Source organism: Prionailurus viverrinus, chromosome D2 (assembly GCF_022837055.1).
Source record: "Prionailurus viverrinus isolate Anna chromosome D2, UM_Priviv_1.0, whole genome shotgun sequence".
NCBI lineage: Eukaryota > Metazoa > Chordata > Mammalia > Carnivora > Felidae > Prionailurus > Prionailurus viverrinus.
In genome coordinates, this window is record NC_062571.1 from 54,560,804 (window position 1) to 54,583,865 (window position 23,062).

Consider the following 23,062-nt stretch of genomic DNA (forward strand, 5'->3'; position numbering starts at 1 on the left):
CAAACTTTAGCCCACTTTAAAAAAGTGTTGTTTGTCTTCTCATTATCAAGTTGTAGAAGTTTTTTTATGTATTCTGGGTGCAGATTCTTTATTAGATATTTATCTTACAGATATTTTCTACCATACAGTAATGGATTATCTTTTGAAGAGCAGGTGTTTTTAATTGTGTTGCACTTTATCCATTTGTTTTTCTTTTGTGTTCAGCCTAAGAAATTTCTGCTTACTCCAGTGGTTCTAAAGATTTTCTCTTATATTTCCTATTGGAACTTTTGTAATTTTGGCTTTTACATGTAGGATCCATTTTGTGATGCATTTTGAGTTAACTTTTGTGTGTGGTGTGAGGAAAGGATTGAGCTTCATATTTTTTTCGTATAGAAATTTTGTTGATCTGTCACAATTTCCTTACATTCCATATATATACACACACACACACAGATATATAAATATATACACACATATATATGTGTATACATATATGAAGTATTCATGTATTTATGAGGTATTTGTTCAAATCTCTTGTCCATTTAAAAGCAATTGTGTTGTTAACTGCTTATTGAGTTATAAGAGTTTTATGTATTTTCTGGATATAGGCACTTTTGCAGATGCATGTTTTGTGAATATTTTCTCCCAATCTGTGCTTTGTCTTTTTTTTTCTTTTTTCTTGCTTTCAGAGAAGAAGTTTTAAAATTTGACTAAGTCCATTTTGTCTTTTTTTTCCCTTTGTGTCCTAAGAATTTTTTCTGTATCCCAAGGTCATGAAGATTTTACCTGTTTTCTTCTAGATGTTTTATAGTTTTCAATTTTATTTTAGCTTTATAGTCCATTTTGAATTAATTATTGTGTATGGTGTGATATAGGGGCTGGTGTTCATTTTCTTTTCTTTTTTTTTTTTAATTTTATTTTAAAGAGAGAGAACGCATGAGTGGGGGAGAGGAGCAAGGGGCAGAGCAAAAGAGAGAGAGAATCTCATGGAGCATGGAGCCTGACATGGGGCTCTATCCCACGACCCTGGGATTATAACCTGAACTGAAATCAAGAGTTGGACGTTCAACTGACTCAGTTTGATAAAGGGCATTTAAAATACACAGCTAATATCACATTAAATAGTGGCATATTTAATACTCTCCCTCTAAGACTGAGAACAAGGCAAGGATGTATGGTCTCCATAGTTCTGTTAGTATCATAATTGGAGATCCTAGCTTGTGCAGTAAGGCAAGAATAAAAAGTATGCATTTTGGAAAGAATACACCTTTCTTTATATGAAGATGACATGGATGTCCATATAGAAAATCCCGAGTCATCTACAAAATATCTGTGAAAGTAATAATTGCATTTAGCAAGGGTATAAGTTATATTGTCTAGACATGATATTCAATTGTATTTCTGCATACTAGCTGCATACAACTGGAAAATGAAATGTAAAATAATTCCATTTCTAATAACACTAACATAGGAACAAATTTAACAAAAGATGTGCACGACCTCTGTATAGATAAATACAAAATATTACTAAGATAAATTAAAGAAGATATGTATGGGGCTTCCAGGCTAGTGAACATGTGGAGATTTGGGGAGGGTAGTGTGCTTGGAGACGGCATGGAAGCTACTTACCATTTTCTCATACCTTGCCCTGTGCTTCTCTTCCATCTGGCTGTTCCTGAGTTGCATGTTTATAATAAACAGTAATCTGTGTCTCAGCCTCTCAGCCATGACTTTCAAAAGAGCAAATTCATCGTGGAAAAAGTGGCATCACATGTCAGACTCTCTTCTCTGGGCTTCCCTGGTCTAACTGCCTTGGTAACTCTTTGGCACCTTCATGGAAGGTTCCAGATGAACCAAAAATTGTTGAGGAGCCACGAGATAATCCTTTGTTTCAGTAACTTATTAAGAGTTCATATTCAGACAACAATACTATGCATGATTTGATTTTCCTGTGTAGGCTCCACAGGGCTGTGTGGTTGACTCTGCCCCCACCCCTACACAACATAGCCAATTTACTCCCCCGCTATCCTCTGCCTCCTGTGAGCACACCCAGTTCAGCTGAGCGACATTTCAGCATACACACAGTAAAAACAGCCTGCCCATGTAGCAGCTCTTTCATCCATGACATGCAGAAAATAGTCGAGAAGGGCTTCCTGTCTCCTCAGGATCTATAGAGTTTTCTTTTTTTAAGTTTGTGTTTACATAAATATCACTCGTTACTGAGACAGCTGCTAGGCCCAGCTATCACACAACATGTTGTATTAGTGAAAGTAATAAACATGCAGGAGCTATTTTACCAAAACATAGTTTAAAGCCAATTTAGGGCTGCTGGGGTGGCTCAGTCGATTAAGTGTCCGACTCTTGGTTTTGGCTCAGGTCATGATCTCAGTTTTTGAGTTTGAGCCCTACATCGGGCTCTACACTGACAGTGGGTGGCTTGCTTGGGATTCTCTCTGTCTCCTTCTCTGCCCCTCCCCTGCTTGTGCTGTCTGTCTCTCTCTCTCAAAATAAATTAAAAAAAAAAACAAACTTAAAAAAAAAGCCAATTTAATTCCAGAGCACATCTTGTTCTCAGCATTTTGTTTTTAAAATACTATTAGATGTCCATGACAGTTCTAATATAAAGGCATTTCAAAATAAATATTAGCTCTGAGGATATCATATATTTGTTTTATGCAAAGCTTTTAAATAATAATAAAATAGCAAATGGCCAAAAAGATATATGTATATATACATAGATGTGTGTGTGTGCATATACATACATATATTCTCCGTATATATGGAGAGAAAGAGAAAGAGCTATAGTGCTAACTAGCTGTATCATGTTTATGGATTAGAAACCTCAATATTATTAAAATGTTATTTCTCCCCAAATTGATATATTAATTTACATTACCAATCCCAGGCAAAGGAATTTTTTTTTTGTTTTTTTAAGAAATTGAGGATGTTCTTAAGGATTAGGATAAAGTGTGGCTTTACTACACTGGATAAAATGGAACTCTGTTTTTTCTCAAGTAAAAAGAGTGATATGATGAAAATGCTGTTTGGGGAGGATTTTTCTGAAGGTAATATGGGATGGATTGAAACAGGAAAAGGTTAGAATTTAGAAGACTGAAAGCCCTTAAGGAATCCAAGTCCTAATGGACAAATATTGGGCTCAAAGAGCCATGGAAAAGAAGGAAAGAATCAAATGTCTGTTGAGACCAACTGTATACCTTGATACCATGCCAGGAATGTGGGATGCAGGGTATCTCTAAAACTCGTTAAGTTTAAAGATGCAAGGTCTCTGTTCTTCACAAGCTTTCAATTCATGCAGTGGTCCTATATAGTTAATAGCTACAGTATAGTGTTTCATGACATGTTTGTACTGGTGAAATGTAGGGAGAACTGTGGGAAACAGATAAGAGCAATTAATGCTGACAGTGGGTATCAGGGAGGGTTACAGAGGGGAAATGCCGCTGGAGTTGGGTGAAGGAGTCTTAGCAGAGTTAGAGAACAGTGGGAAGGGAAATGCACAGAGGCATTAATGCTAGTCTGGTTCAGTACATGGCAAAAAGACCAGTATGACAGGATATTTTCTCCTAGGTATTGGTCAGAGATGAAGCTGAAAAAAATAGACTGGGACTAAATCATGGAGGGTCTAATGTGACCTTCTGACTCTCACTTTTTCTCTTTTCTCATCTCTTATCAAAAACATACATCTCTGTGTGCATGTGCATGTGCGCACATACATACAACTCCAGAATTTCTTGACATATTTGTACCGTAGCAAAGGAGAGGGAGTGCTGTGAATGTCACAACACCACAATCCTATCTGCCTCCACTCTTGGCTTAAAATTCTACTAATGTCTTTGATTCCATATTTCTAGGAGAGCAGTAGGGAGAGAGGGGTGATTTGCAGACTAATCAGAGACTGTGTTTACAGTGGGGATTTCCTTTCTTTGGGAATTTTACAGTTGAGAATTAACCTGTTATGAACAAACTTTTTTTGTGATTCTCTATTTTCCTATATTGGCAACCTCGTCAATGTATTAGTTAAAAAATATTTGTATAACTTTCTCACCTACCTATCAGTTAACTCCTGATATTTAATATGCACAGAGTATAAAGATTAGGGTTATCTCTGGGTTTTCTGGGTCACAAGTCTAGCATCCCAGACTCTGAAACTTTTCCAATAAAGGGAGTGGAAGTTACAAAGGGTTAAGTCTTTAAGGTCTTGGAAGAGGACCCAGATTAGTATACCAGTGCCTTTGTGGAATGTTTTAAAAGCTTTGTTTCTTTGTAAGTTTTGGAGTTTCCATCATAATAGTTCAGAGAAAGGAGGCCAGGAGGGAGTGGAGCAGCAGACATTCAGTGGAGAAGAAAGAGTGAAGACTGACTCATCGTGTAGGGCTTGGGTGTGGGTGTGCCTGTAGTAGGGAGAAAGGGAGGAAGTGTTGTGTAGGCAAAATATTTTCTTTAATCTCACTGCAGAATGGGCTTTGGGGAAGAGAATGCATAAGTAGATAACTGTGGCACAGTTATTTATCTGTCATACACATGATACTGAAAGGAACTCTATAAAATCCTTTAGGTTTAAAGATGAAATAGAGCCTATTGCATTCTGTTATCAGCTTTGACAGTTGCCCTAGTATTTCTTTCCATGCTGGTGAAATTACTGAGCAACTTTCCCTTTCTTTGATTGGAGTCAATGTTCTCCTAAGAACTTCAGATGAATCTATAGTTATGCATTGTATTTTCCTACTTCTTTATCTTTCTTCATGCTGTTCCTTTTACCCAAGGTATTTTTCTTGGTTATGGATACAACTAATTGCTACCTCTTTGCGAAGTTCCAGGTTAAATCTTCCTCCATCAGAGCTTTCCTGATCTCCTGTTCCATAACCACCTTGCCTTCTTAACTCTGGAAGATAACAGGTACTTAATAAATAACCGACAGTTGTCTGATAGTTTTTGTTGCTATTAAACCCCACATCCTTCTGACATTGACAATCATAAAAACCAATGCATTTGCATTTAATATTTTTCTCATTTAATTGTTCTTTATGACACAATCATCTGGCCTTAAATATTAAATAAATCTAACAACCTAATAAATAAATTAGCGACATACTGTGAATTAGTGAATATAACTTCCCCTCTAATGCAGGAATTCACTATATAGCTTCCTTGTTATATCACATCTCTGTACTTTTAGATAAGTCATTCAAATATTCTGAGCATCATCCATAAAATGGGGTGATAATAGTATTCACACCTATTAGTTAGGAAAAAGTTTTGATGTGAATGACAGAAAACCTAAAATAATGGTGGCTTAAACAATATAGAATTTTATTTTTCTTCCCCCCAAATCCAAGACTTCTGTCTTGTTTCTTTACTATGAAAGGTGTCCATTCTTGTATTTACCTCGTGGTCTAATATAGCTACTTCAGCTCCAGTCATCATGCCTTCCCTCCAGCCAGCAGAAAGTAGAAAGGGGGAGGAAAAAGGCACACCCTTTCTGTTCAAAAAATCTTCCCAGAAATAACAAACCTCTTCTGCTTATATCTAATTAGTAATGACAGTGATATGGCTATATCTAGCTATAAGGGAGGCCATTAAAGGGATGACCATATGCTTGGCCAAAATTCAGAAGTTCTATTATTGAGAAAAAGTGAGAACAGATTTTGAGGGACAATTAGTAGTTTCTGCCACCCTACCGATAAATGCTATTATAAAGATTAAGGGATATTATGTACACTGTGCTTAGAACATGCCTGTTACATGATACATGATCAATAAGTATTTATTTGTCATTATTTTTTAAATTAAACATTATAGACAGTATTCATTCATTCTAATATTTGTTCAACACCTATTGAACACCTGCTATGCTGAACACTATGCCTCTCTATTTAAATCTTTATATCAACGGTGAGAAGACTACCATCCAGAATAGCTTCTCCCTTGTTAAATAGCTCTACAAGTTAGAATTCTTTATCAAGCTAAGCCAGAGCATGCCTCCCCAATAATTCATTTGTTTTGGCCATGATCCTGCCTTTTGAAACAATATGTAACAAGAATATTTCCTCATCTTAGTTCTTCAATTACATGAAGATGGGTATACCTCCCACTCAGTTTTCTGGCTCTAACCAGGCATTTTATTAACTTATTTATCTAGCAAACAGTTTGTCAAACTTTTTCTATAAAGGGTTAGATGGTGAATATTTCTAGCTTTGCAAGCCACATAGTTTCTGTCATAGTTTATCAACTCTATCATTGTAATGCAAAAGCAGCCATAGACATTGCATAAATGAATGGCCACGTCTGTGTTCCAATAAAATTTTATTTACCAAAATGGATAGCAGGTCAGATTTGGACCTTGGTATGTAGTTTTCCAGCCCCTAATTTAGCCCATGGAAATTTATCAGCAAGGTTATTTGTGACTGATATTTCCCTACCCTGAAGCTATAAATTTACTCTGTGTCACTCCTGATTCTTCTTAAACCTTTCATTTCTTTGTCTTGTGTTACCACTTTGGCTAAGATTTCCAGCACCACCTACATAGCCCTATCATTGCATGGCCAGTCATTCCCTAGACATATTATCCATTCCAATTCATCTCTAGCTTAGAAATGCTACCTTGACAAGTTCTTTCTTGTTCTACCATATTCTTAGCCCACGCATCCTTTGATCTCTCCCAGGCTGGTCCTTCTCTAGTCTTCCCTACAAACCACATTAAGAAAAGAAGAATCTTTTTCTCCATCTCTTTCTTCTTCAAAACTGTTAGACTGCGATCTTCTTTCAAGTGCTTCAGGTTTTCTTTAGCCAACTTTAACCTATTCCATCTTCCCTCACAGACAACCTAGAGCTTCCCAAGAGGAGGGAGGTAGAAAATTAACATTTATTGATGGACATATAAAATACATGTGATTTATGCTGATGTTAAAGAAGTGGAACATATAATTCGAGATTGATCATATAGCCGGCTTGTGGTCATGCAGCTGGGATTCAGGGGGTCAGCCCCAGTTATTGAATTGAAATTTAAGTTTAAGTGAACCTGGTGAGTGGAATGAGTATATCTGGCAAAAGTAAATTCAACATCACATCACCAACAGAGCTGCTTAACTTCACAAGGCATGGAATGACAAGCATTTGTCCTTAACTTTTGGTTTCCAAAGCATTTTCTTCACAATCTGATCAAATAGGTAATTTTATTTCTGTCTTATAGGACAATGAGACCAAACCCAAAGTGGTTAAAATAGTTGCCTGAGTGCCAGGTGCCAATGTCTTATTGTTTTTCTCCGTGAGAATCCACATTTGCTGTTTTCTGCAAAGTTAATCCCACTTTTTTATCTAGCTGATTCCTTCTTGTCTTTCAAAACTCGGCTTGCTCATCATCTTCTTCAGCAAACCCTCCATGGCAATCACCCTCACCTTGTCCCCACTATCTGATTTAGATGCTCTTCCTCTGGGGTAACCCAGATTATAGCCCTATTTGCACTATACCTTACCTGATGATCTATTAGCTTATAAAGAAATCAAGGGGAAATTCCTGCCTCATTTAATTTTGTACTTAATAAGAATATGTTGAGGGGTGCCTGGGTGGCTCAGTCAGTTGAGCATCCGACTTCGGCTCAGGTCATGATCTCACGGTCTGTGAGTTCGAGCCCCGCATCAGGCTCTGTGCTGACAGCTCAGAGCCTGGAGCCTGTTTTGGATTCTGTGTCTCCCTCTCTCTCTGCCCCTCCCTTGCTCATGTTCTCTCTCTCTCTCTCTCTCTCTCTCTCTCTCTCTCTCTCTCTCTCTGTCAAAAATAAATAAACATTAAAAAAAATTAAAAAAAAAAGAATATGTTGAATAAAGGAATGACCTGAGATGGAGTCTTCAGGGGGTCAGCTCTCTCAGATGTTGTTCAGTACTGACTACCACAAAACAAAGATCTCAGCCTGCCAGAGACAAACTCAGATAAAAGAGGATCCTCCTAGAAGGCATGGATCTCTGCATCCAGCGGACATCAGAAATTCAAACCGATGAGGTTTCAAACTAGTTAGCAAGAAAGCAGCATAACTATGGTGGAGAGCACAGATTCTGGAGTCAGGTTTCTTGGGTTTGAATCCTGACTCCACCATTTTTCAGCAGTGTGATCTTTGGCAAGTGACTCAGCTTCTCTGTGCTTGGGTTTCTAATCTGTCAAATGTGGATCATAGTAGAACTGTTCTGTATTAGTTCTCTCTTGCTGTGCAACAAATTACCTCAAAACAATGTCTCAAAACAGTAAACATTTATTATCTCACATTTCCTGTGGCTCAGGAATTTGGGAACTGAGTGCTTCTGGCTCAGGCTTGCTCATGAGGTTAAAGTCATATAGACGTATAGACCATGGCTGCAGTCATGCGAAGCCTTGACTGGTGTTGGAGGATCCCCTTCCAAGATGGCTCATTCCAGTGGCTTTTGGCAGGAGGTCTCAGTTCTTGCCACAGGGAGCTCTTCCTATCATGACATCTGATTTCCTCCAGAACAAACGAGAGGAAGAACAAAAGGAAACCTCAATAGCTTTTGTGACATTTTATGACCTATTCTCAGAAGTCATACACTGTTACTTCCAACACATTTTGTATGTTGGAAAAAGTCACCAAGTACGGTCTCCATGCAAGGGGAAAGCAGTTAGGCTCTACAAAGAATTTGTGGACATATTTTAAAACCATCACATTATCTTGTATGATTGAGTGAAAATTACATGAGATAGTAATTTTGAAATGCTTAGAACAGGGGTGAGGCAGTACATGCTTTGAATGACCTTCCTCATAGGTGAGAAAGGACAAATAACAGTCAGTCTGAAGGCTTTGGCTTTAAAAGTTACTCTAAAAAATAGAGCAAAGATATGGAAACCAAGGTAGTGCCAAAAGCCATTAAAATTATCTATTTGGTTCTTGACATGAAAAGTTGTTCATGAATTGGAATTTGTAAAAAAAAAAAAAAGCAGGTATAAAGTAGGATATACAGCATGATCTGGTATTTGTGTAATCATATACCTATATCTCTGTGTGTTGATGCATAGGGAGCATTATGGAAGGAGTTTACTCAAAGTATTAATAGTGGTTATCTCTGGATAGTGGGGTTTATGTTAAGTTGAGATTTTTTGTGTGTTTTCCTGCATTTTTTGAATTGTTTTACACTGAGCATATTTCTCCAAAAATAATAGATGCATTTTTTTTTCTGAAGAAAATTTAAAAGAAACCAGGTTGGAAGGAGGATGTGAAAGGTGGAAGGGTTCGGTTGAACCAGGACACTGCTGCTCTGTGTGGGCTCATTGACTTCCTGTGAAGTGTCTGACTGACAGGATGTCCTCTGATTTTTTAAGGTAGTTGTGAAGACTGCATGTGCTGGGAGCCAGTGAGACTTTGTGGTTGCGCTTGAGGGGCATATATGTAAGGGAAGAGGGGTAGGTTGCTGCTTCTTTGGGACAAGAGGAAAAGGGAGAAGCATGGGGAAGAGGGACACCTGTGTGGCAAAGGGCAAAAATGGGTTAAATCTGGTGTTGACAGCAGAGTATGAATGCTCATCAGTTGTCTTGGTAAGGACGGCTTCACTTACAAAGGAATGGTATACTTATGAAGGACACCTGTGATCCCGTGGTGCCTTGTATATCCTTGATAATTACACTTACCACACCAGATTGAAATTTGTTCAGTTCTCCCTCTCTCAATAGAATCACAAGCAGGGATATCTAGCCCCATTACATAGTTCCCAGTGTAGAACAGGGTTCAATAATTTGAGGAATAAAAATAAATTATTTTTTAAGAATACTTTTCATAAATTGAAAATTTTTATGTCCACATTCACCTGAATAATTTCTTTTTTTAAGTGTAATTTCTTTAAATTAACTAATTAATAAGTTTTTAAATTTGCATCCAAGTTACTTAGCATATAGTGCAACATGATTTCAGGAGTAGATTCCTTAATGCCCCTTACCCATTTAGCCCATCCCCCTTACCACAACCCCCCCCAGCAACCTTCTTTTTGTTCTCTGTATTTAAGTCTTTTATGTTTTGTCCCCCTCCCTGTTTTTATATTATTTTTGCTTCCCTTCCCTTATGTTCATCTGTTTTGTGTCTTAAATTCCTCACATGAGTGAAGTCATATGATATTTGTCTTTCTCTGGCTAATTTTGCTTAGCATAATACCTTCTAGTTCCATCCACGTAGTTGCAAATGGCAAGATTTCATTCTTTTTGATTGCCTAGTAATACTCCATTGTATGTTTATACCAAATCTTCTTTATCCATTCATCCATCGATGGGCATTTGGGCTCTTTCCGTACTTTGGCTTGAATAATTTCTTATTAAAGTGAATGGAAAGAATACACACACACACACACACATGCACACAAAGTTACATTTGCCACTTCTGTTCTTTGTTCATCTTTTCCTCTCTTTCTGCCTTTTGATTATTTGAAAATTTTTATGGTCCTAATATTTTGGTTTATTACCTATATTTTTTCTTACAGTGGTTGTATTGGGCTTATAGTATGCATCTTTAATTTATGACAGCCTGCCTTTAAGTAATGTTACACAAATTCACTTAGAAAATAATCTTGTAACAATATACTTCCATTTCCCTTCTCGTGACCTTGTGCTATTTTTGCCTTCTGCATGTGTTAGGAACCCCACAATACATTGCTATTATTTTTGCTTTAAAAGGCTAACTATCTCAAGTGGTTTACAATTTTTAAAAAATTGTATGTACATACATACTTAACATTTTCCATGCTCTTTATTCTTTTGCATGAATCCACATTTCTATCTGGTATTGTTTTCCTTCTAAAGGACTTCCTTTACTGTTTCTTATATGCAAATTTGTTGGTGATGAATTCTTTCAGCTTTTGTATGTCTAGAACATTTTTCTTTTTTTTTTGTTTTCAAAAGATATTTTTGTTGGGTATAGAATTTTAAGTTGGCAGTATTTTTTCTTTTAGTACTTTAAAGATTGACTCTACTCTCATCTGGCTTGCATTGTCTCTTATTTTGTTTTATCTTATTTATTTATTTATTTATTTATTTATTTATTTATTTATTTATCATTACATGATAAGTGTACTTTTTAATCTCCATCCTCAATTTCACCCATCTCCCTAAACACCTCCCCATAGCTTGCATTGTTTCTCATGAGAAGCCTGCAACCACCCTTATCTTTGCTCCTCTCACTTAACATGTCTTCTTTCTCTAGTTTTTATGGTCTCATTGAGCACTCAACTTTCTTTCCTTTAAATAAGAACTCTGTTGGGTTCAGCCTGAGTTCCCCTTCCCTCCCCTGTGGCCTAGAAACTCTCAAACTGTAAGCTAGGGCATTTATAGGATTGACCTCATTTGTTGTTGTTTTCTTATTTCAGGAATCACTGTTCTGTGTTCCCTGTTGTTCAGTATTTAAAAACCATTATTTCTTTTTTTTTTTTCTGATTTTTTCAGTTGTTTAAGGCAGGGGAGTAATTCTGGTCTCTGTTGTTACTCTACTTTGGCTGGAAACAGAATTTCTGAAATATTATATCAGAGAAATAAATACCAAAAACATTAAAAGTAACTATCAATTGCAAAACTCTTCATATTCAGAATTGGTTCATATTTTGCATTAGCTTAGAGTTACAAGTTCGGTTTTAAAAATTTATTTAGTGCCACAGTGTTTGACATCATGTCTTTTTCTTACAGGAAACATTCAAACTGGATTTTTAATCGTTAGTAAGTCAGTGAGAGATCAGAAGTTGCAGAATGCAATCCCGAGTAAAAATCTCCAAAAGAATTACTTCAAATAACAGAGGAAAGAAAATTGAACTACCACCTTAAAACCCTGGTCTAGAAAAACATATTACACATGATAGGAGCTTATAACTGGAGAAATTTATTTGGCTCTTAATGCACCTGAATGAAAGGAATTGTCACACTGTTTCTCAGGACTTGTAGATCTGAGATTATTTTAATAATAAGTTGTTTTATAAAAATCTTGACATGATCAGCAGAGAGAAGAAACAGCAATAGCTAAAACCTGTGTGTTGGTCAAGATGACTTCTGAAGAAATGGCAGCTTCTGTTCTCACACCTGTGACTCAGAGAAAGGTGACATCGTCTCCGTCGGCTTTAGATGAAAGTAGTGAAAAGGTCTCAGACGTCAGTGTTCCGAAGGCACATAGTGTCAGGCAGAGTGGTCAGACTTCCACCATCTCACGACTGAACAAGCTTAAAGAAGAATCCTCTGGAAGCAACTTGCCCAAGATTGTCTCCATAGCAAGGGAGAAGATAATGAGTGATGAGAACAGCAATGAGAAGTACTGGGAGGAAAGCATGCCAGATTCTGTGAAAAACCTCAATATTAACTGCAACAACGTACTGAAAAACAGCCAGTGCAGCCTTCCTCAGAGCCAGTGTTATGACACGTGCGATTCTGTCATGGAGGAAGGCCTGTGTTTGGAAACTGGAATCCCATCCTCACTGGAAAGAAAGGTGTTCCCTGGAATTCAACTGGAAGTGGACGGATCTCCCATGGACATTAGTCCCTTAGGAAATCAGTCGGCCATCATAGAGAGCGGCCAGGCACACCCTGACGGCGGCATGGCAGCATTTCACTTTCATTATGAAGTCGACAGAAGAATGTCAGACACTTTCTGTACCTTGTCAGACAACCTGATTTTGGATGATTGTGGTAACTGTGTACCACTGCCTGGTGTTCGTGGGGAGCGACAGAAAAATTATATGGCATATACTTGTAAACTCATGGAATTGGCAGAAAACTGTGATAATAAGAATGGGCAGCTGCAGTGTGATCATTGTGACGCCTTAAATGACAGATACTTGTGCTTCGAAGCTTCTTGCCAAAGGGCCGATGCGGTGTGTTCAAGTGACAGCTTTTGCAGGGAGGATTTTACTAACAGTCCACCTGCCAAGACCTTTCTGAGCCATTTTGAGGACTTCCCTGATAATTGTGAAGATGCAGAAGAAGATTTTTTTAAGAGCAAAAAGGAGAGGTCCACTTTGTTAGTGAGAAGATTTTGTAAAAATGACAGGGAAGTAAAGAAATCTGTATATACTGGGACAAGGGCGATCATGAGAACTCTGCCTTCTGGTCACATTGGGCTGGGAGCTTACAGTTACATTGATCAGAAGAGAAGTGGTCTCCTGCTGCCCCATGGGAGAGTTCTGGAACGGCGGTCAGCGGTGGCAGTTAGGGAAGATGGGAGCTGGTGCCTGTCAGAAGCTCAGTGGTATTCGGTAAGGATTAAGTTTATTTTTGGTCATTTCTTTAAACTTGATCTTTTTTTAAAGTTTAGTTATTTATTTTTAGACGAGAGAGAGAGCGCATGTGCATAGGCACACATGAGTGGGGGAGGGGCAAAGAGAGGAGGACAAAGAATCCCAAGCAGGTTCTGTGCTGTCAGTGCAGAGCCAGATGTGGGGCTCAAACTCAGGAACCATGAGATCATGACCTGAGCTGAAATCAAGAGTGGGAAACTCAAGTGACTGAGCCATCCAGGAACCCCAAACTTGATCTTTTAAAATCCAATTTTCTGTTGTCTTAATTCATAGGAAGTTTTAGGTTCTGTCAAATTATGATTCTTAGGGGAAGCATTTGTAGTTACTGGAAACTTGTAGACCTAATAGATACGCCAGTCAATAGCTGTCAAGATGGAGTTAACTCTACAATGATATAAGTAACTAGATGCACTAGATGCAGTATGTCATCAGGAGTGCAGAAATTAGGGAGACTCCCAGGTTACTATATGTAGGATTAGGAGACAGACTCCTGATAATGGGAAAGTGGTTCCATTGACTGATTATCTACTTGTGCCTTTGGAGGTACATGCCCATGTCTTCTACATTTTTAGGTTGCAAGGCCTAAAAGAACTTAAGATATGGTTACCTTCATTTTCCAACCAATGTTCCCAGTTTCTTCCCTCCTCACCTTTTTTGTGCCATGGACCCCTTTGGCAATTTTGGTGAAGCCTATGGACTCAGAAGAATGCTTTTAAGTGCATCCGATGAAATACAAGGTGTTATAAAGGACACAGATTATGTGAACATATGTACACTTACCAAGATATCATTTGAAATTATGATATATGGCAGGGTAGGTGCTTCTTTGTTAACACATTAAACAGTGGCATTTAGTGGTTCGATAACTACCATAATTCTGAAGTAGTGATGAATGTCAGTAGGGAGTAGTTTCCCTGGGACTTTCTCAATTTTAGCACTACAAATCCCTCATCCAGGGAAACCCCCTCAGTCCTGGGAAAACCAGGGCAGTTGGTCACCCTAAATATAAATACTCTTTTAGGGTTTCAACCACGACTGTATTATATAGAAATATCTGTGATTTCTATCGGTGACAAGATCACAGGTACTGTTCTAATACTGAGACTTGTTGGCCTGTATTCATTATTGAAGGGAATGCTAAATGTCTAGCTCTCACATTCCAGTGTTTCACAATTCCTTAAAACCTGGCCTTGTGAATAAATACCCCATCTAGAAAAAACATTCCTTTTATTGAAATATAACTGGTATATTTTTATTGTCATCATCATCAGTCATGGAGCTAATGTTTATTTTGCATTTGACATGTGCCAGACATTGGGTCACATAATTTACATACTTGATTTCATGCAATCCTCTCAATTACCTTCTGATATTAACCCCTTTGTATTGCTAAGAAAACGGAGTCTCAGGAAAGTTATATACCTTGCCCAAGGTCACTTAACTGCTAAGTGGTATAACTAGGATTGTAATCTGGGCAGCCCAGACTCTTAGTTTCTCAAGATCCAGAAAGAAATACAATTGAGAGTAAGCTGTTAAAGGAGCAGAAGGATTCTGTTCATTTCAGTGTCTGTTGATTGAGTAACCACACTCACTGATGCTTATGGTATTTCAGACTTGGCTGTGTTCAATGTGGCGGTTCTAACCCTGCTTATGTGTTGGAATCATAGTATCCAGGCCCAATCCCAGACCCTTGGAATCAGAATCGCTGGGGTAGGGCACAGCAGGAATGATTTTTAGGGTTCCCCAGGTGATTGTATGATTCTGTGGAGTTGAGAACCACTGTCCAACAACTTTGAGCTCTTTGCTCTTTGGGCAGGACATTTAGGGAATATTTGCTGTGTCCTAAAGACCCCGACACTGCGGGCTCTCGGGAGTGGCACGGCTGACCTGGGAGCCTGCCTGAAAAGTGACGACCCTTCTCTCAGGCCCTTCTCTCTGTGCATTCGACCTACTGTTCACCCAGTAAGGGTCGGCAGATTTGTTTTTGAATGTTCATCTGACTCCTTATAAAACCTGAGTCCCAAGCAATGTGACATCAGTGACACACAGCACCCCCCACCCCCGTCCCCAGTTCTTCTGACCAAATTTTGTCCATGCAGGGAAAAAGGAGCTCATCACAGTAATGTGTCTTCCCAGTTAAAAAGTGCAGGGGTTTTAAAAATTCATATACATCTGAAGTTGAATGTTAAGAATGCAACAGAAATTTAAATGCAGCAAAGAGAGTGGAAGCAGATTGTTTGAGAACGGTTATCAGAGTCCCCCAACACTTCTACAGGCATGGGGGTCATGCATCTGCTATAAATAATTGCAGAATAATTTCTGGCATGATCATACTCATTCTCCTAGTTTCTGGAGCACTGCCACTTCTTCCGAGAATGTTCATGGGTCCCTAGCTCCAGTCTGCCCCTTTCTGTCAGTTAGAGGCACTGAGATGGTTCATTTCCAATGAAAAGAACCAAAGAGATGATGCAAATTATCTCCTCCCTTCTTAGTCTCTGAAGGTTGGGAGAGGTTGCCACACCTCGACCAGAGTGAAGACTCTGGAGAAGAAAGAGGAGAACTCTTCTCCTGGATTTCCAGGAAGCTGTGGCTATTTTTATTAACCTTAAAATGAAGCTGGGGAATGGGCTGACTGTCCTGTCCTTTCTGAAGGGAGAGCTCTGAAAGGAAAGATTTTGAATATTCAAACCATACCATGGAAGGAATAAATCAGTATTTTCTAAAGTATTATATCCTCTCAGTATCTCACTTTTTAGAGTTTGGTGGAAACCCTTCTCAAAGTTGTCAGATAAATTGTAGCCACTTTCCCCAGCTCCTGTATGTGGCTTCCTTCACCTAAAAAGTGCAGGTGCTAATGCAATGCTCCTGCTCCTATTTTCTGATGAGTTCGCAGGTATCCATCCTGTTTCCCCAGTCAGACTGTAAGTTTCTTAAAGGGCAAGAAATGACTGTACCTTTTTTTCTGCTCTCCACGATGCAAGCATAGTGCCAAGCATATAGAAAACGGGACAATGTCATCTTAGGAACATGGTCTCTGGAGTCGTGTCAGCCTGAATTGAACGTTGACCACTGTGACTCCACCATTTACTGCTGGTATGACCTCAAGCAAGTTATTTGATCTCTTTGCTTCTAATTACCTTATATGTAAACTGGGAGTAATGATGTTGTGAGGGTATTGAATGGCATGGCTCTGTGAAATAGATAGCACAGTATCTGGCAAGGAGTGGGAGCCAGTATTTTCACTCTGGCAGTTTATTATATGCTTTGTCATGAATGTGTCCCCACCTCATTCTGCCCTTTGAAGCTTCTCCCATAGGGGAGTTTATGGTGGTGTGAATTTGAGTGAATGTCCCTCAGTCTATGATGTGGTAGCTTGTACAGTCCTTCCTACACATTTAAAGAATGTGTTATTTGTCCAGTTAGTTCCTCTGCCTCACATTGAAATTTTTTCTTGTATGCCTTCGTCAAAATGACCCAATTAATTTATGTTTGCACAGCTGTGCAGTGAAGAATGGATTTGAATGGGAGACATTAATGAGGATTAATGCTTGCTGACTGACTAACCATATTGGTATCCTCCCCACCGACTTGTGAAAAATGAAAACCCTACTCCTGACCCAGTTACAGCCACACTCCTGCTCTCCATTTATTGGCTCAGTGAGATGGCATATTTTGGCAAGTGGCTGAAGTCTCCAGATTGAAAGTTGGTTGAGGGTGTTTTCCTTTTAAAAAATTCCCTCTCTGCCTGAATTTTGGGGAGTTTAGGGTATTTAGAGTTATTCTGAATATGAAGTACAAGAAGTCCCTGCCTGTGCTGGAATTATTCATGGAACCTGAGTTCTGTGTGCACTGAAGGATGGCGTGTGGAGGAGGGGAGAGTGGCCAGGGCAGACAGGCCACCAGCTCCCGTGTTATCGCTTCATTTGTCTCCCTGCCATGGTCCACGAGAGGATTTACTGTATAAGAATGTGTGCGGCCAAACAGAAAAAGAATGAAGTTTTATTTTTTTAAAAAATCAGACTAGAAAAACAGTAAATTAAAAAGGAAAGTCACACCAGCTTCTTTGTTGCTGGTTCTTACTCTTCTTTCTTCCTTCTAAAATGTATCTTTCTTCTTCACGTTTTATTCTACTCTTTAGCAGAGAGAATTAAACATAAGAGGCAATGAAAAATTTTTGAGTGTTTAACATAAATACCTTCATCAGTATTTGTGTCTTTGAGTTTATATTTTCTTTGTTATGTGTCGAGGGATCAACCAATAATAAATTTGTCTTCTGAGTGGTAACTTTTAGGAATGATCAACTATCCATTGAGTCCTGCTGTCCAGTGTTGTAATAGATGGCTGTTGAAATAGCAACATGTTTTATTTTCTCCTCTGGAAATTTGGTCTCTCTGCAGATTGGGTACAGTGTGGACCTTGAAATAATTAAAACTTCACAGTGTGTACAGACTAAGCTGAAAGCCTGGGCTTGGTAGCATGCCAGGCCTCCTCTTCCATTACTAAGGGTTATGTCAAGTTCATGACATGGGTATAGGACGATGCTGGCCCCTTCCTGCTGAGCACAGTGAAAGGGAATCCAGATCCCGGACAGACAGCCCCTGCACAGCTTAGTCACGTCTGGTGCATCAGTGGAAAATGTGACAGGCTGTCAGAAGCTGACTTTGTGATGATTGGACAGTTTTCCCTTATTAGCTGCACTGGGGCAAGTTTAAGATAAATTCACTTCCACATCTCAGTAGTTACACCAGCTCTTTGGCTAGGATTTAGCAAAAGAAAAAAAAAAAAAAAAAGAAAGAAAAATGTTGACCCTGGACTCTAATTTAAGGTGAATATACTCATGGCCACTGTTATTCACATGGTAGCCTTAGGACACTATCCACACTAGGATTTATTTTTTTTTCCTTTTCCCCAGATGTCCTGAATAATGGGAATTAGCAGCCAGAGAGGCCTCATCCCTAGAAATGGGCCATAGTTAAAATGTGGCCTGAAAAGAATCAGAACCCATAGGCAAGGATAAGACCATTAGATGGAGTCCTTATTTAATATACCCTGCATTTTTACACAGGAAGGACTCAGGCTGCCCACAGAATGACCCCTTGCAGTCATGAGGTCCTCTCCCCTTAATCCCCTCCCTGGGTGCTGTTTCCCTCAGGGCTCATATGCCTCCTGGAGTGGTATGGAGGTTTCTTCCCCAGTGACCACAGGATTCAGCATCAAGGACTGAAGCATCATTGGGAGTGAGGGGTGACCATCCCCTGACCTAGTTGATATGAGGGTGACCATCCCCTGACTAGACTAACTCATGGCTCAGGCAGGGCCCTCCCTGAAAAAGTATTCTCAGACAATCGTGCTGGGTCATTTTCTGGTCTAAAGCCTTGGGAACACCAATATGGTGTTCTGTCCATTGGTTCTTTTTTCTAGCAGCTGGCCTGGATGCATTTAGAACCTCAGATTAAATATGGGTCCTGCAGAGTTCAGGCATCCAAATCCCTAACCTTAACCAACATTCAGCCCTTGAGACCCAGCCCCTTCCCTGTCATTTAGGCCACCACCCATCAAACCCTCAACAAGAAAACCACCTCAGTTTTTAGCGACATAGAGACACCATCATCTTTCAAGGGTAAGGAGAGCCCATACGTTGAATCCAAAAGCAGATGTCTTTCAAGGCAAGGAGAGATACTTTGATTTCTCCTGTTTTTAATAGCTTTATTGAGATATAATTTGTATACCATACAGTTCACCTATGTAAAATGCAAAATTCACTGGTTTTTGATATATTCACAAGTATGTGCAACCATCACCACAATGTTTGAACATTTTCATCATCTCCAAAAGAAACCCCCTACTCTCTAGGTATCACCCTCCATTCTCCTCACCCCTTCTCCCTATCTCTCTACTCAGAAGCATCTACTAATCTACTTTCTGTGTCTAGAAATTTCCCTATTCTGGACCTTCATCTGAATGGACTCATAAAGGATGCAGTCTTTTGTGACTGGCTTCTTTCACTTAGCATAGTATATATTTTTTTACTTTAATTTCAGTGTAGTTAGCTTAGTATATTCCAGATGCATCTGTACTATAACATGTATAAGTACTTTGTTACTTTTCACCTCTGAAAAATACTCCATTGTATGAACATACCACATTTTGTTTATCTGTTCATCAGTTGTTGGACATTGGATTCTTCCCACTTTCTGTCTTTTTGTCTGCTATGAATATCTGTGTGCAAGTGTTTGTGTGGACATATGTCTTCATTTCTCTTGGACACGTATCCAGGAGTGGAATTGTTGAGTTATGTAACTATGTTTAACCTTTTGAAGAACTGCCAGACTGTTTTCCAAAGCAGCTGTACCTTTCTGCATTCCCACCAGCAGCGTGTGAGGGTTCAGTGTCTCCACATCCTGACCAGCATTTCTTAGTGTCCATCTTTTTGCTTAAAGCCATCCTAGTTGATATGAGGTAATATCTCATTGTAGTTTTGATTTGCATTTTCCTGATGGCTAATGATGTTGAACATCTTTTCATGTGTTTATTGGCCATTTGTACATCTTTGGACAAATGCCTATTCAAATTCTTTGCCTATTTTTAATTTTTTTTAATTGTTGAATTCTCTATATATTCTGGATGTAAGTCCATTATCACATATATGATTTTCAGTATTGTGTGTCCACATGTGTGTAGATATATATGTGTGTGTGTGTGTGTATACACACACACACACACATATAGCTATGGATATGGATATAATGAATGCAAGTCGAGACAGTGGCAAAGAAGGCTTATAATTTTAGTGCACAGTGAAACTTGTTAAATATTTTCTTTGGACATGGATCTCATTCTCATTGTTCAAACTTACCCAACCAGCAACAATGGTCAAGTTGAATTTTTTATCTTCCTTCTCCCCCAGATTCTCTCCAAACTCCAGTCTGCCTAGTTTCTCCTTCCTCTTCTGCCTAAGCTTGTATTATATAGGCTGTTTTTCTTATTATCTAAATTCTGCACCCCAGAGAAGTGGCTGGGAACCAGATTGTCATCTGCAAAGTTGTGCCTCACAATGAAGGCATCTGAGGCAGAGCTGCTTGAGGAGGTCACCACTTTAGTAATGTACTGCATTATGCACAAGTGGCAGGACCAGGCCTAGGTTGAGGCCAGCAAGGTGCCTAGGTGGCAACTTGTAAGGAGGCAGTCAATCTCAGGGTTTCGCAAGTGCCAGCTCTCTACTTATTAAGAAGTGCCTCCTTAAATTTTGAGCCCTGGGCAGCTCGCTTGTCTCCCCTTGGTCCCAGCCCTGGGTAGAGGATCTAAGAGACTCTGTGGTTTAGAAACGCATATCATCTTCCTATCTTCCTGCTTCAGGAATGCCCTTGACTAACCCCTCATATACTTTAATGCAAATGTTGCTAAAATACAAGCTAAGAATGGTTCCTCATTTTTAAAGCGTTCAAAAGAAAATCAAAAGAAGAGTAATATTTCATAACATATAGAAATTGTATGGAATTCAAACTTCTGTGTTCAAAAATGAAGGTTATTGAAACACAGATACACTCAATCCCTTTAATACTCATGTATTTTCTCAAAAAAAATTTTTTTAATGTTTATGTGTTTTTGAGAGAGAGAGAGAGAGACAAGGTGAGCTGGGGAGGGGCAGAGAGAGAGAGAGGGAGACACAGAGTCTGAAGCAGGCTGTCAGCACAGAGAGCCCAATGCGGGGCTTGAGATCATTACCTGAGGGAAAGCCGGGAGCTTAACCAACTGAGCCACCCAGGCACCCCATACTCATGTATATTCTATAGCTGCTTTCTCCTTGTAACAGCAGAGTTGAGTAGCTGCAATTGAGACTATATGGCTTGGAAAGACTAAAATATTTATTATCTGGTCCTTTAAAGTAAAAGTTTGCCTCCCCCTAGTTTAGAACATCCCTCTCTACCTGGCTAATTTCTGCCCATCCTTTAGTCCGGAGCTTAGGTTTCACATTCTCTTGGTGGTCTTCCCTACGGGATCCACCCGTCCCCCACCCCAATCCAGAGTTTCTCTGACAGTCAATGCTAATCATATTTCTTAAATGACTCCTTGAATTATAAAATAAGAAAGGCGATTTCCACCCATTGCTGATGTCTCCTCCCCTCCTTCCCCAGACCAATGCAAGCTTATTAGCTGGCCTCTCCCTGACCATCAGAGCTTGGAACCACTTCCTTTGAGAAATACCTAAGACAGAATCAGAATTTTCTATTGATATTTATAAGAATCTTTTTCAGTCCTGTGAACCCAGTGACTCACGCTTGTCACCTCCACAGACGTGGCCTGAAAGACAAAGAGGGGACATTTTTAGATCTCCTTGTCCCTAGCCCTCCATTTCAATTGGCTACAAACCCCCCAGGGAAAGTTTACAAATGCTTTGTGTTTACAAGGGGGCATCTGAGATTGCTGTTACCTGCAGTGGGTCAGAGAGAAAAGGAGTCCCCTCCTCTGAACATCCTGGATCTGTCTCCTTGTCCTTCAGAAGTCCCAGTCCTTACAGGCAGAGATTTCCACCATGGACCAGAGGGAATCTAGCTTCTATTTCTCAGTGGTGGTCAGGGATGGGGTTGGTGGTGAACCCATAGGGACAGCATGCTGTGTTGAGATCATTCTTGAGTTTGGGAGGTACTTGGCCAGTTTTTTCAAACGGTCTGACCCCTAGTAATCTCAATAATAAACCTGAGGCGACACCCCCCCACCACTACCACCACCAAAAATAAGGCCTAAGTACCAATTCCAGCTCTCCCATTAACTGGTTGTGTGACCTTAAGCAAGTCACTTTAGGGCCTGAGATTTTAGTTACTTTGGGTATAGAACAAAGTGAGGAGAGACATGTATTCACTGCCTGCTGTGTCTCAGACACTGTGTATGTAATTTGCATATATTAATAAATTATAAGTTACACATTTCTTCTTAACTCTGAAAGCCCAACCGTCTGTGATTTTCCTGATTTAAGTCTTGACCCTGGATTTATGGTTGAGTAAATATTCTGCCTTCCCCAGTAGTGTCTCCTAAAGATTTGATTTGGAGAGAACCTTCTCACTGTCCAGTAGAGGATAGACACAGGAGAGACGCTCCCCATTTGTCTAAGCCCTGAAATGCCTTTCGCAGTAAAACAGCAAGCACTTGGTGGGCTCTTACTGTGTGCCAGGCATTGTGCTTCCCAGACATGACCAAGGTCATGCAGTGTTAGGACTCCAATCTGGGTCGGGCTGCCTCCAAAGCCCATACTCATAACTACTCCTCAGAGGTTCCTCTGGAAGATTCTGATGTAACTCATCCCTATAACTTGGCAGAGGTTCTGTTCCCTTATTAAGTGTGCAAATGTTGAGCTGGATGAGCCCTTAAGCTGTTTCTGTCTTCAAATGTGATCTGGGTGTGACCTTTGGATGAAATGGGAGACATGGGGAACAATACCAATTCTTAATGTGAGGGGTGTGTTGGCTATTGAAATGGCTAAGATTTATTTTTATGACTCAGCCTGCTAGGGGGAGGAAACCAAGCCCTAAGGTTTGAATTTTTTACTGAGTTGCTGTAATTTAGAAGTACATTTTGAAAGTTTTATAAGTAAGTAAGCAAGAACAAAGTCCAAAGCAAACTGCACACATCTGACTCAGAATCTATAGCTTATTCATGATCATGCTAAAATGACCCAAACTAGTGGGAACATAATTTAGTATTTTTCCATTTTAATTTAAAGTTTTCTGTGATCTTCAAGGGTTCTGACCAACTGACCTGAGTTTGAAAAACATTACTCAGGAACATTTCTTTCCATAGCCATACTGTT

At 39.4% G+C, this 23,062-nt stretch overlaps 1 protein-coding gene across 11 annotated transcripts in view; it reads left to right on the plus strand.

Annotated features, from left to right (window-relative positions):
* PLCE1 (phospholipase C epsilon 1) overlaps positions 1–23,062 on the plus strand; it is a 335,693-nt gene that overhangs the window by 26,120 nt on the left and 286,511 nt on the right. For all 11 annotated transcript variants that reach the window (XR_007145212.1, XM_047824502.1, XM_047824504.1 and 8 more), the window contains exon 2: positions 11,663–13,215. Coding sequence is in view for 10 of the 11 variants with exons in the window: in XM_047824502.1 (XP_047680458.1) it covers positions 12,013–13,215 (1,203 nt within the window). In the remaining variant the exon portion in view is untranslated. The remainder of the gene's footprint in view (positions 1–11,662; positions 13,216–23,062) is intronic.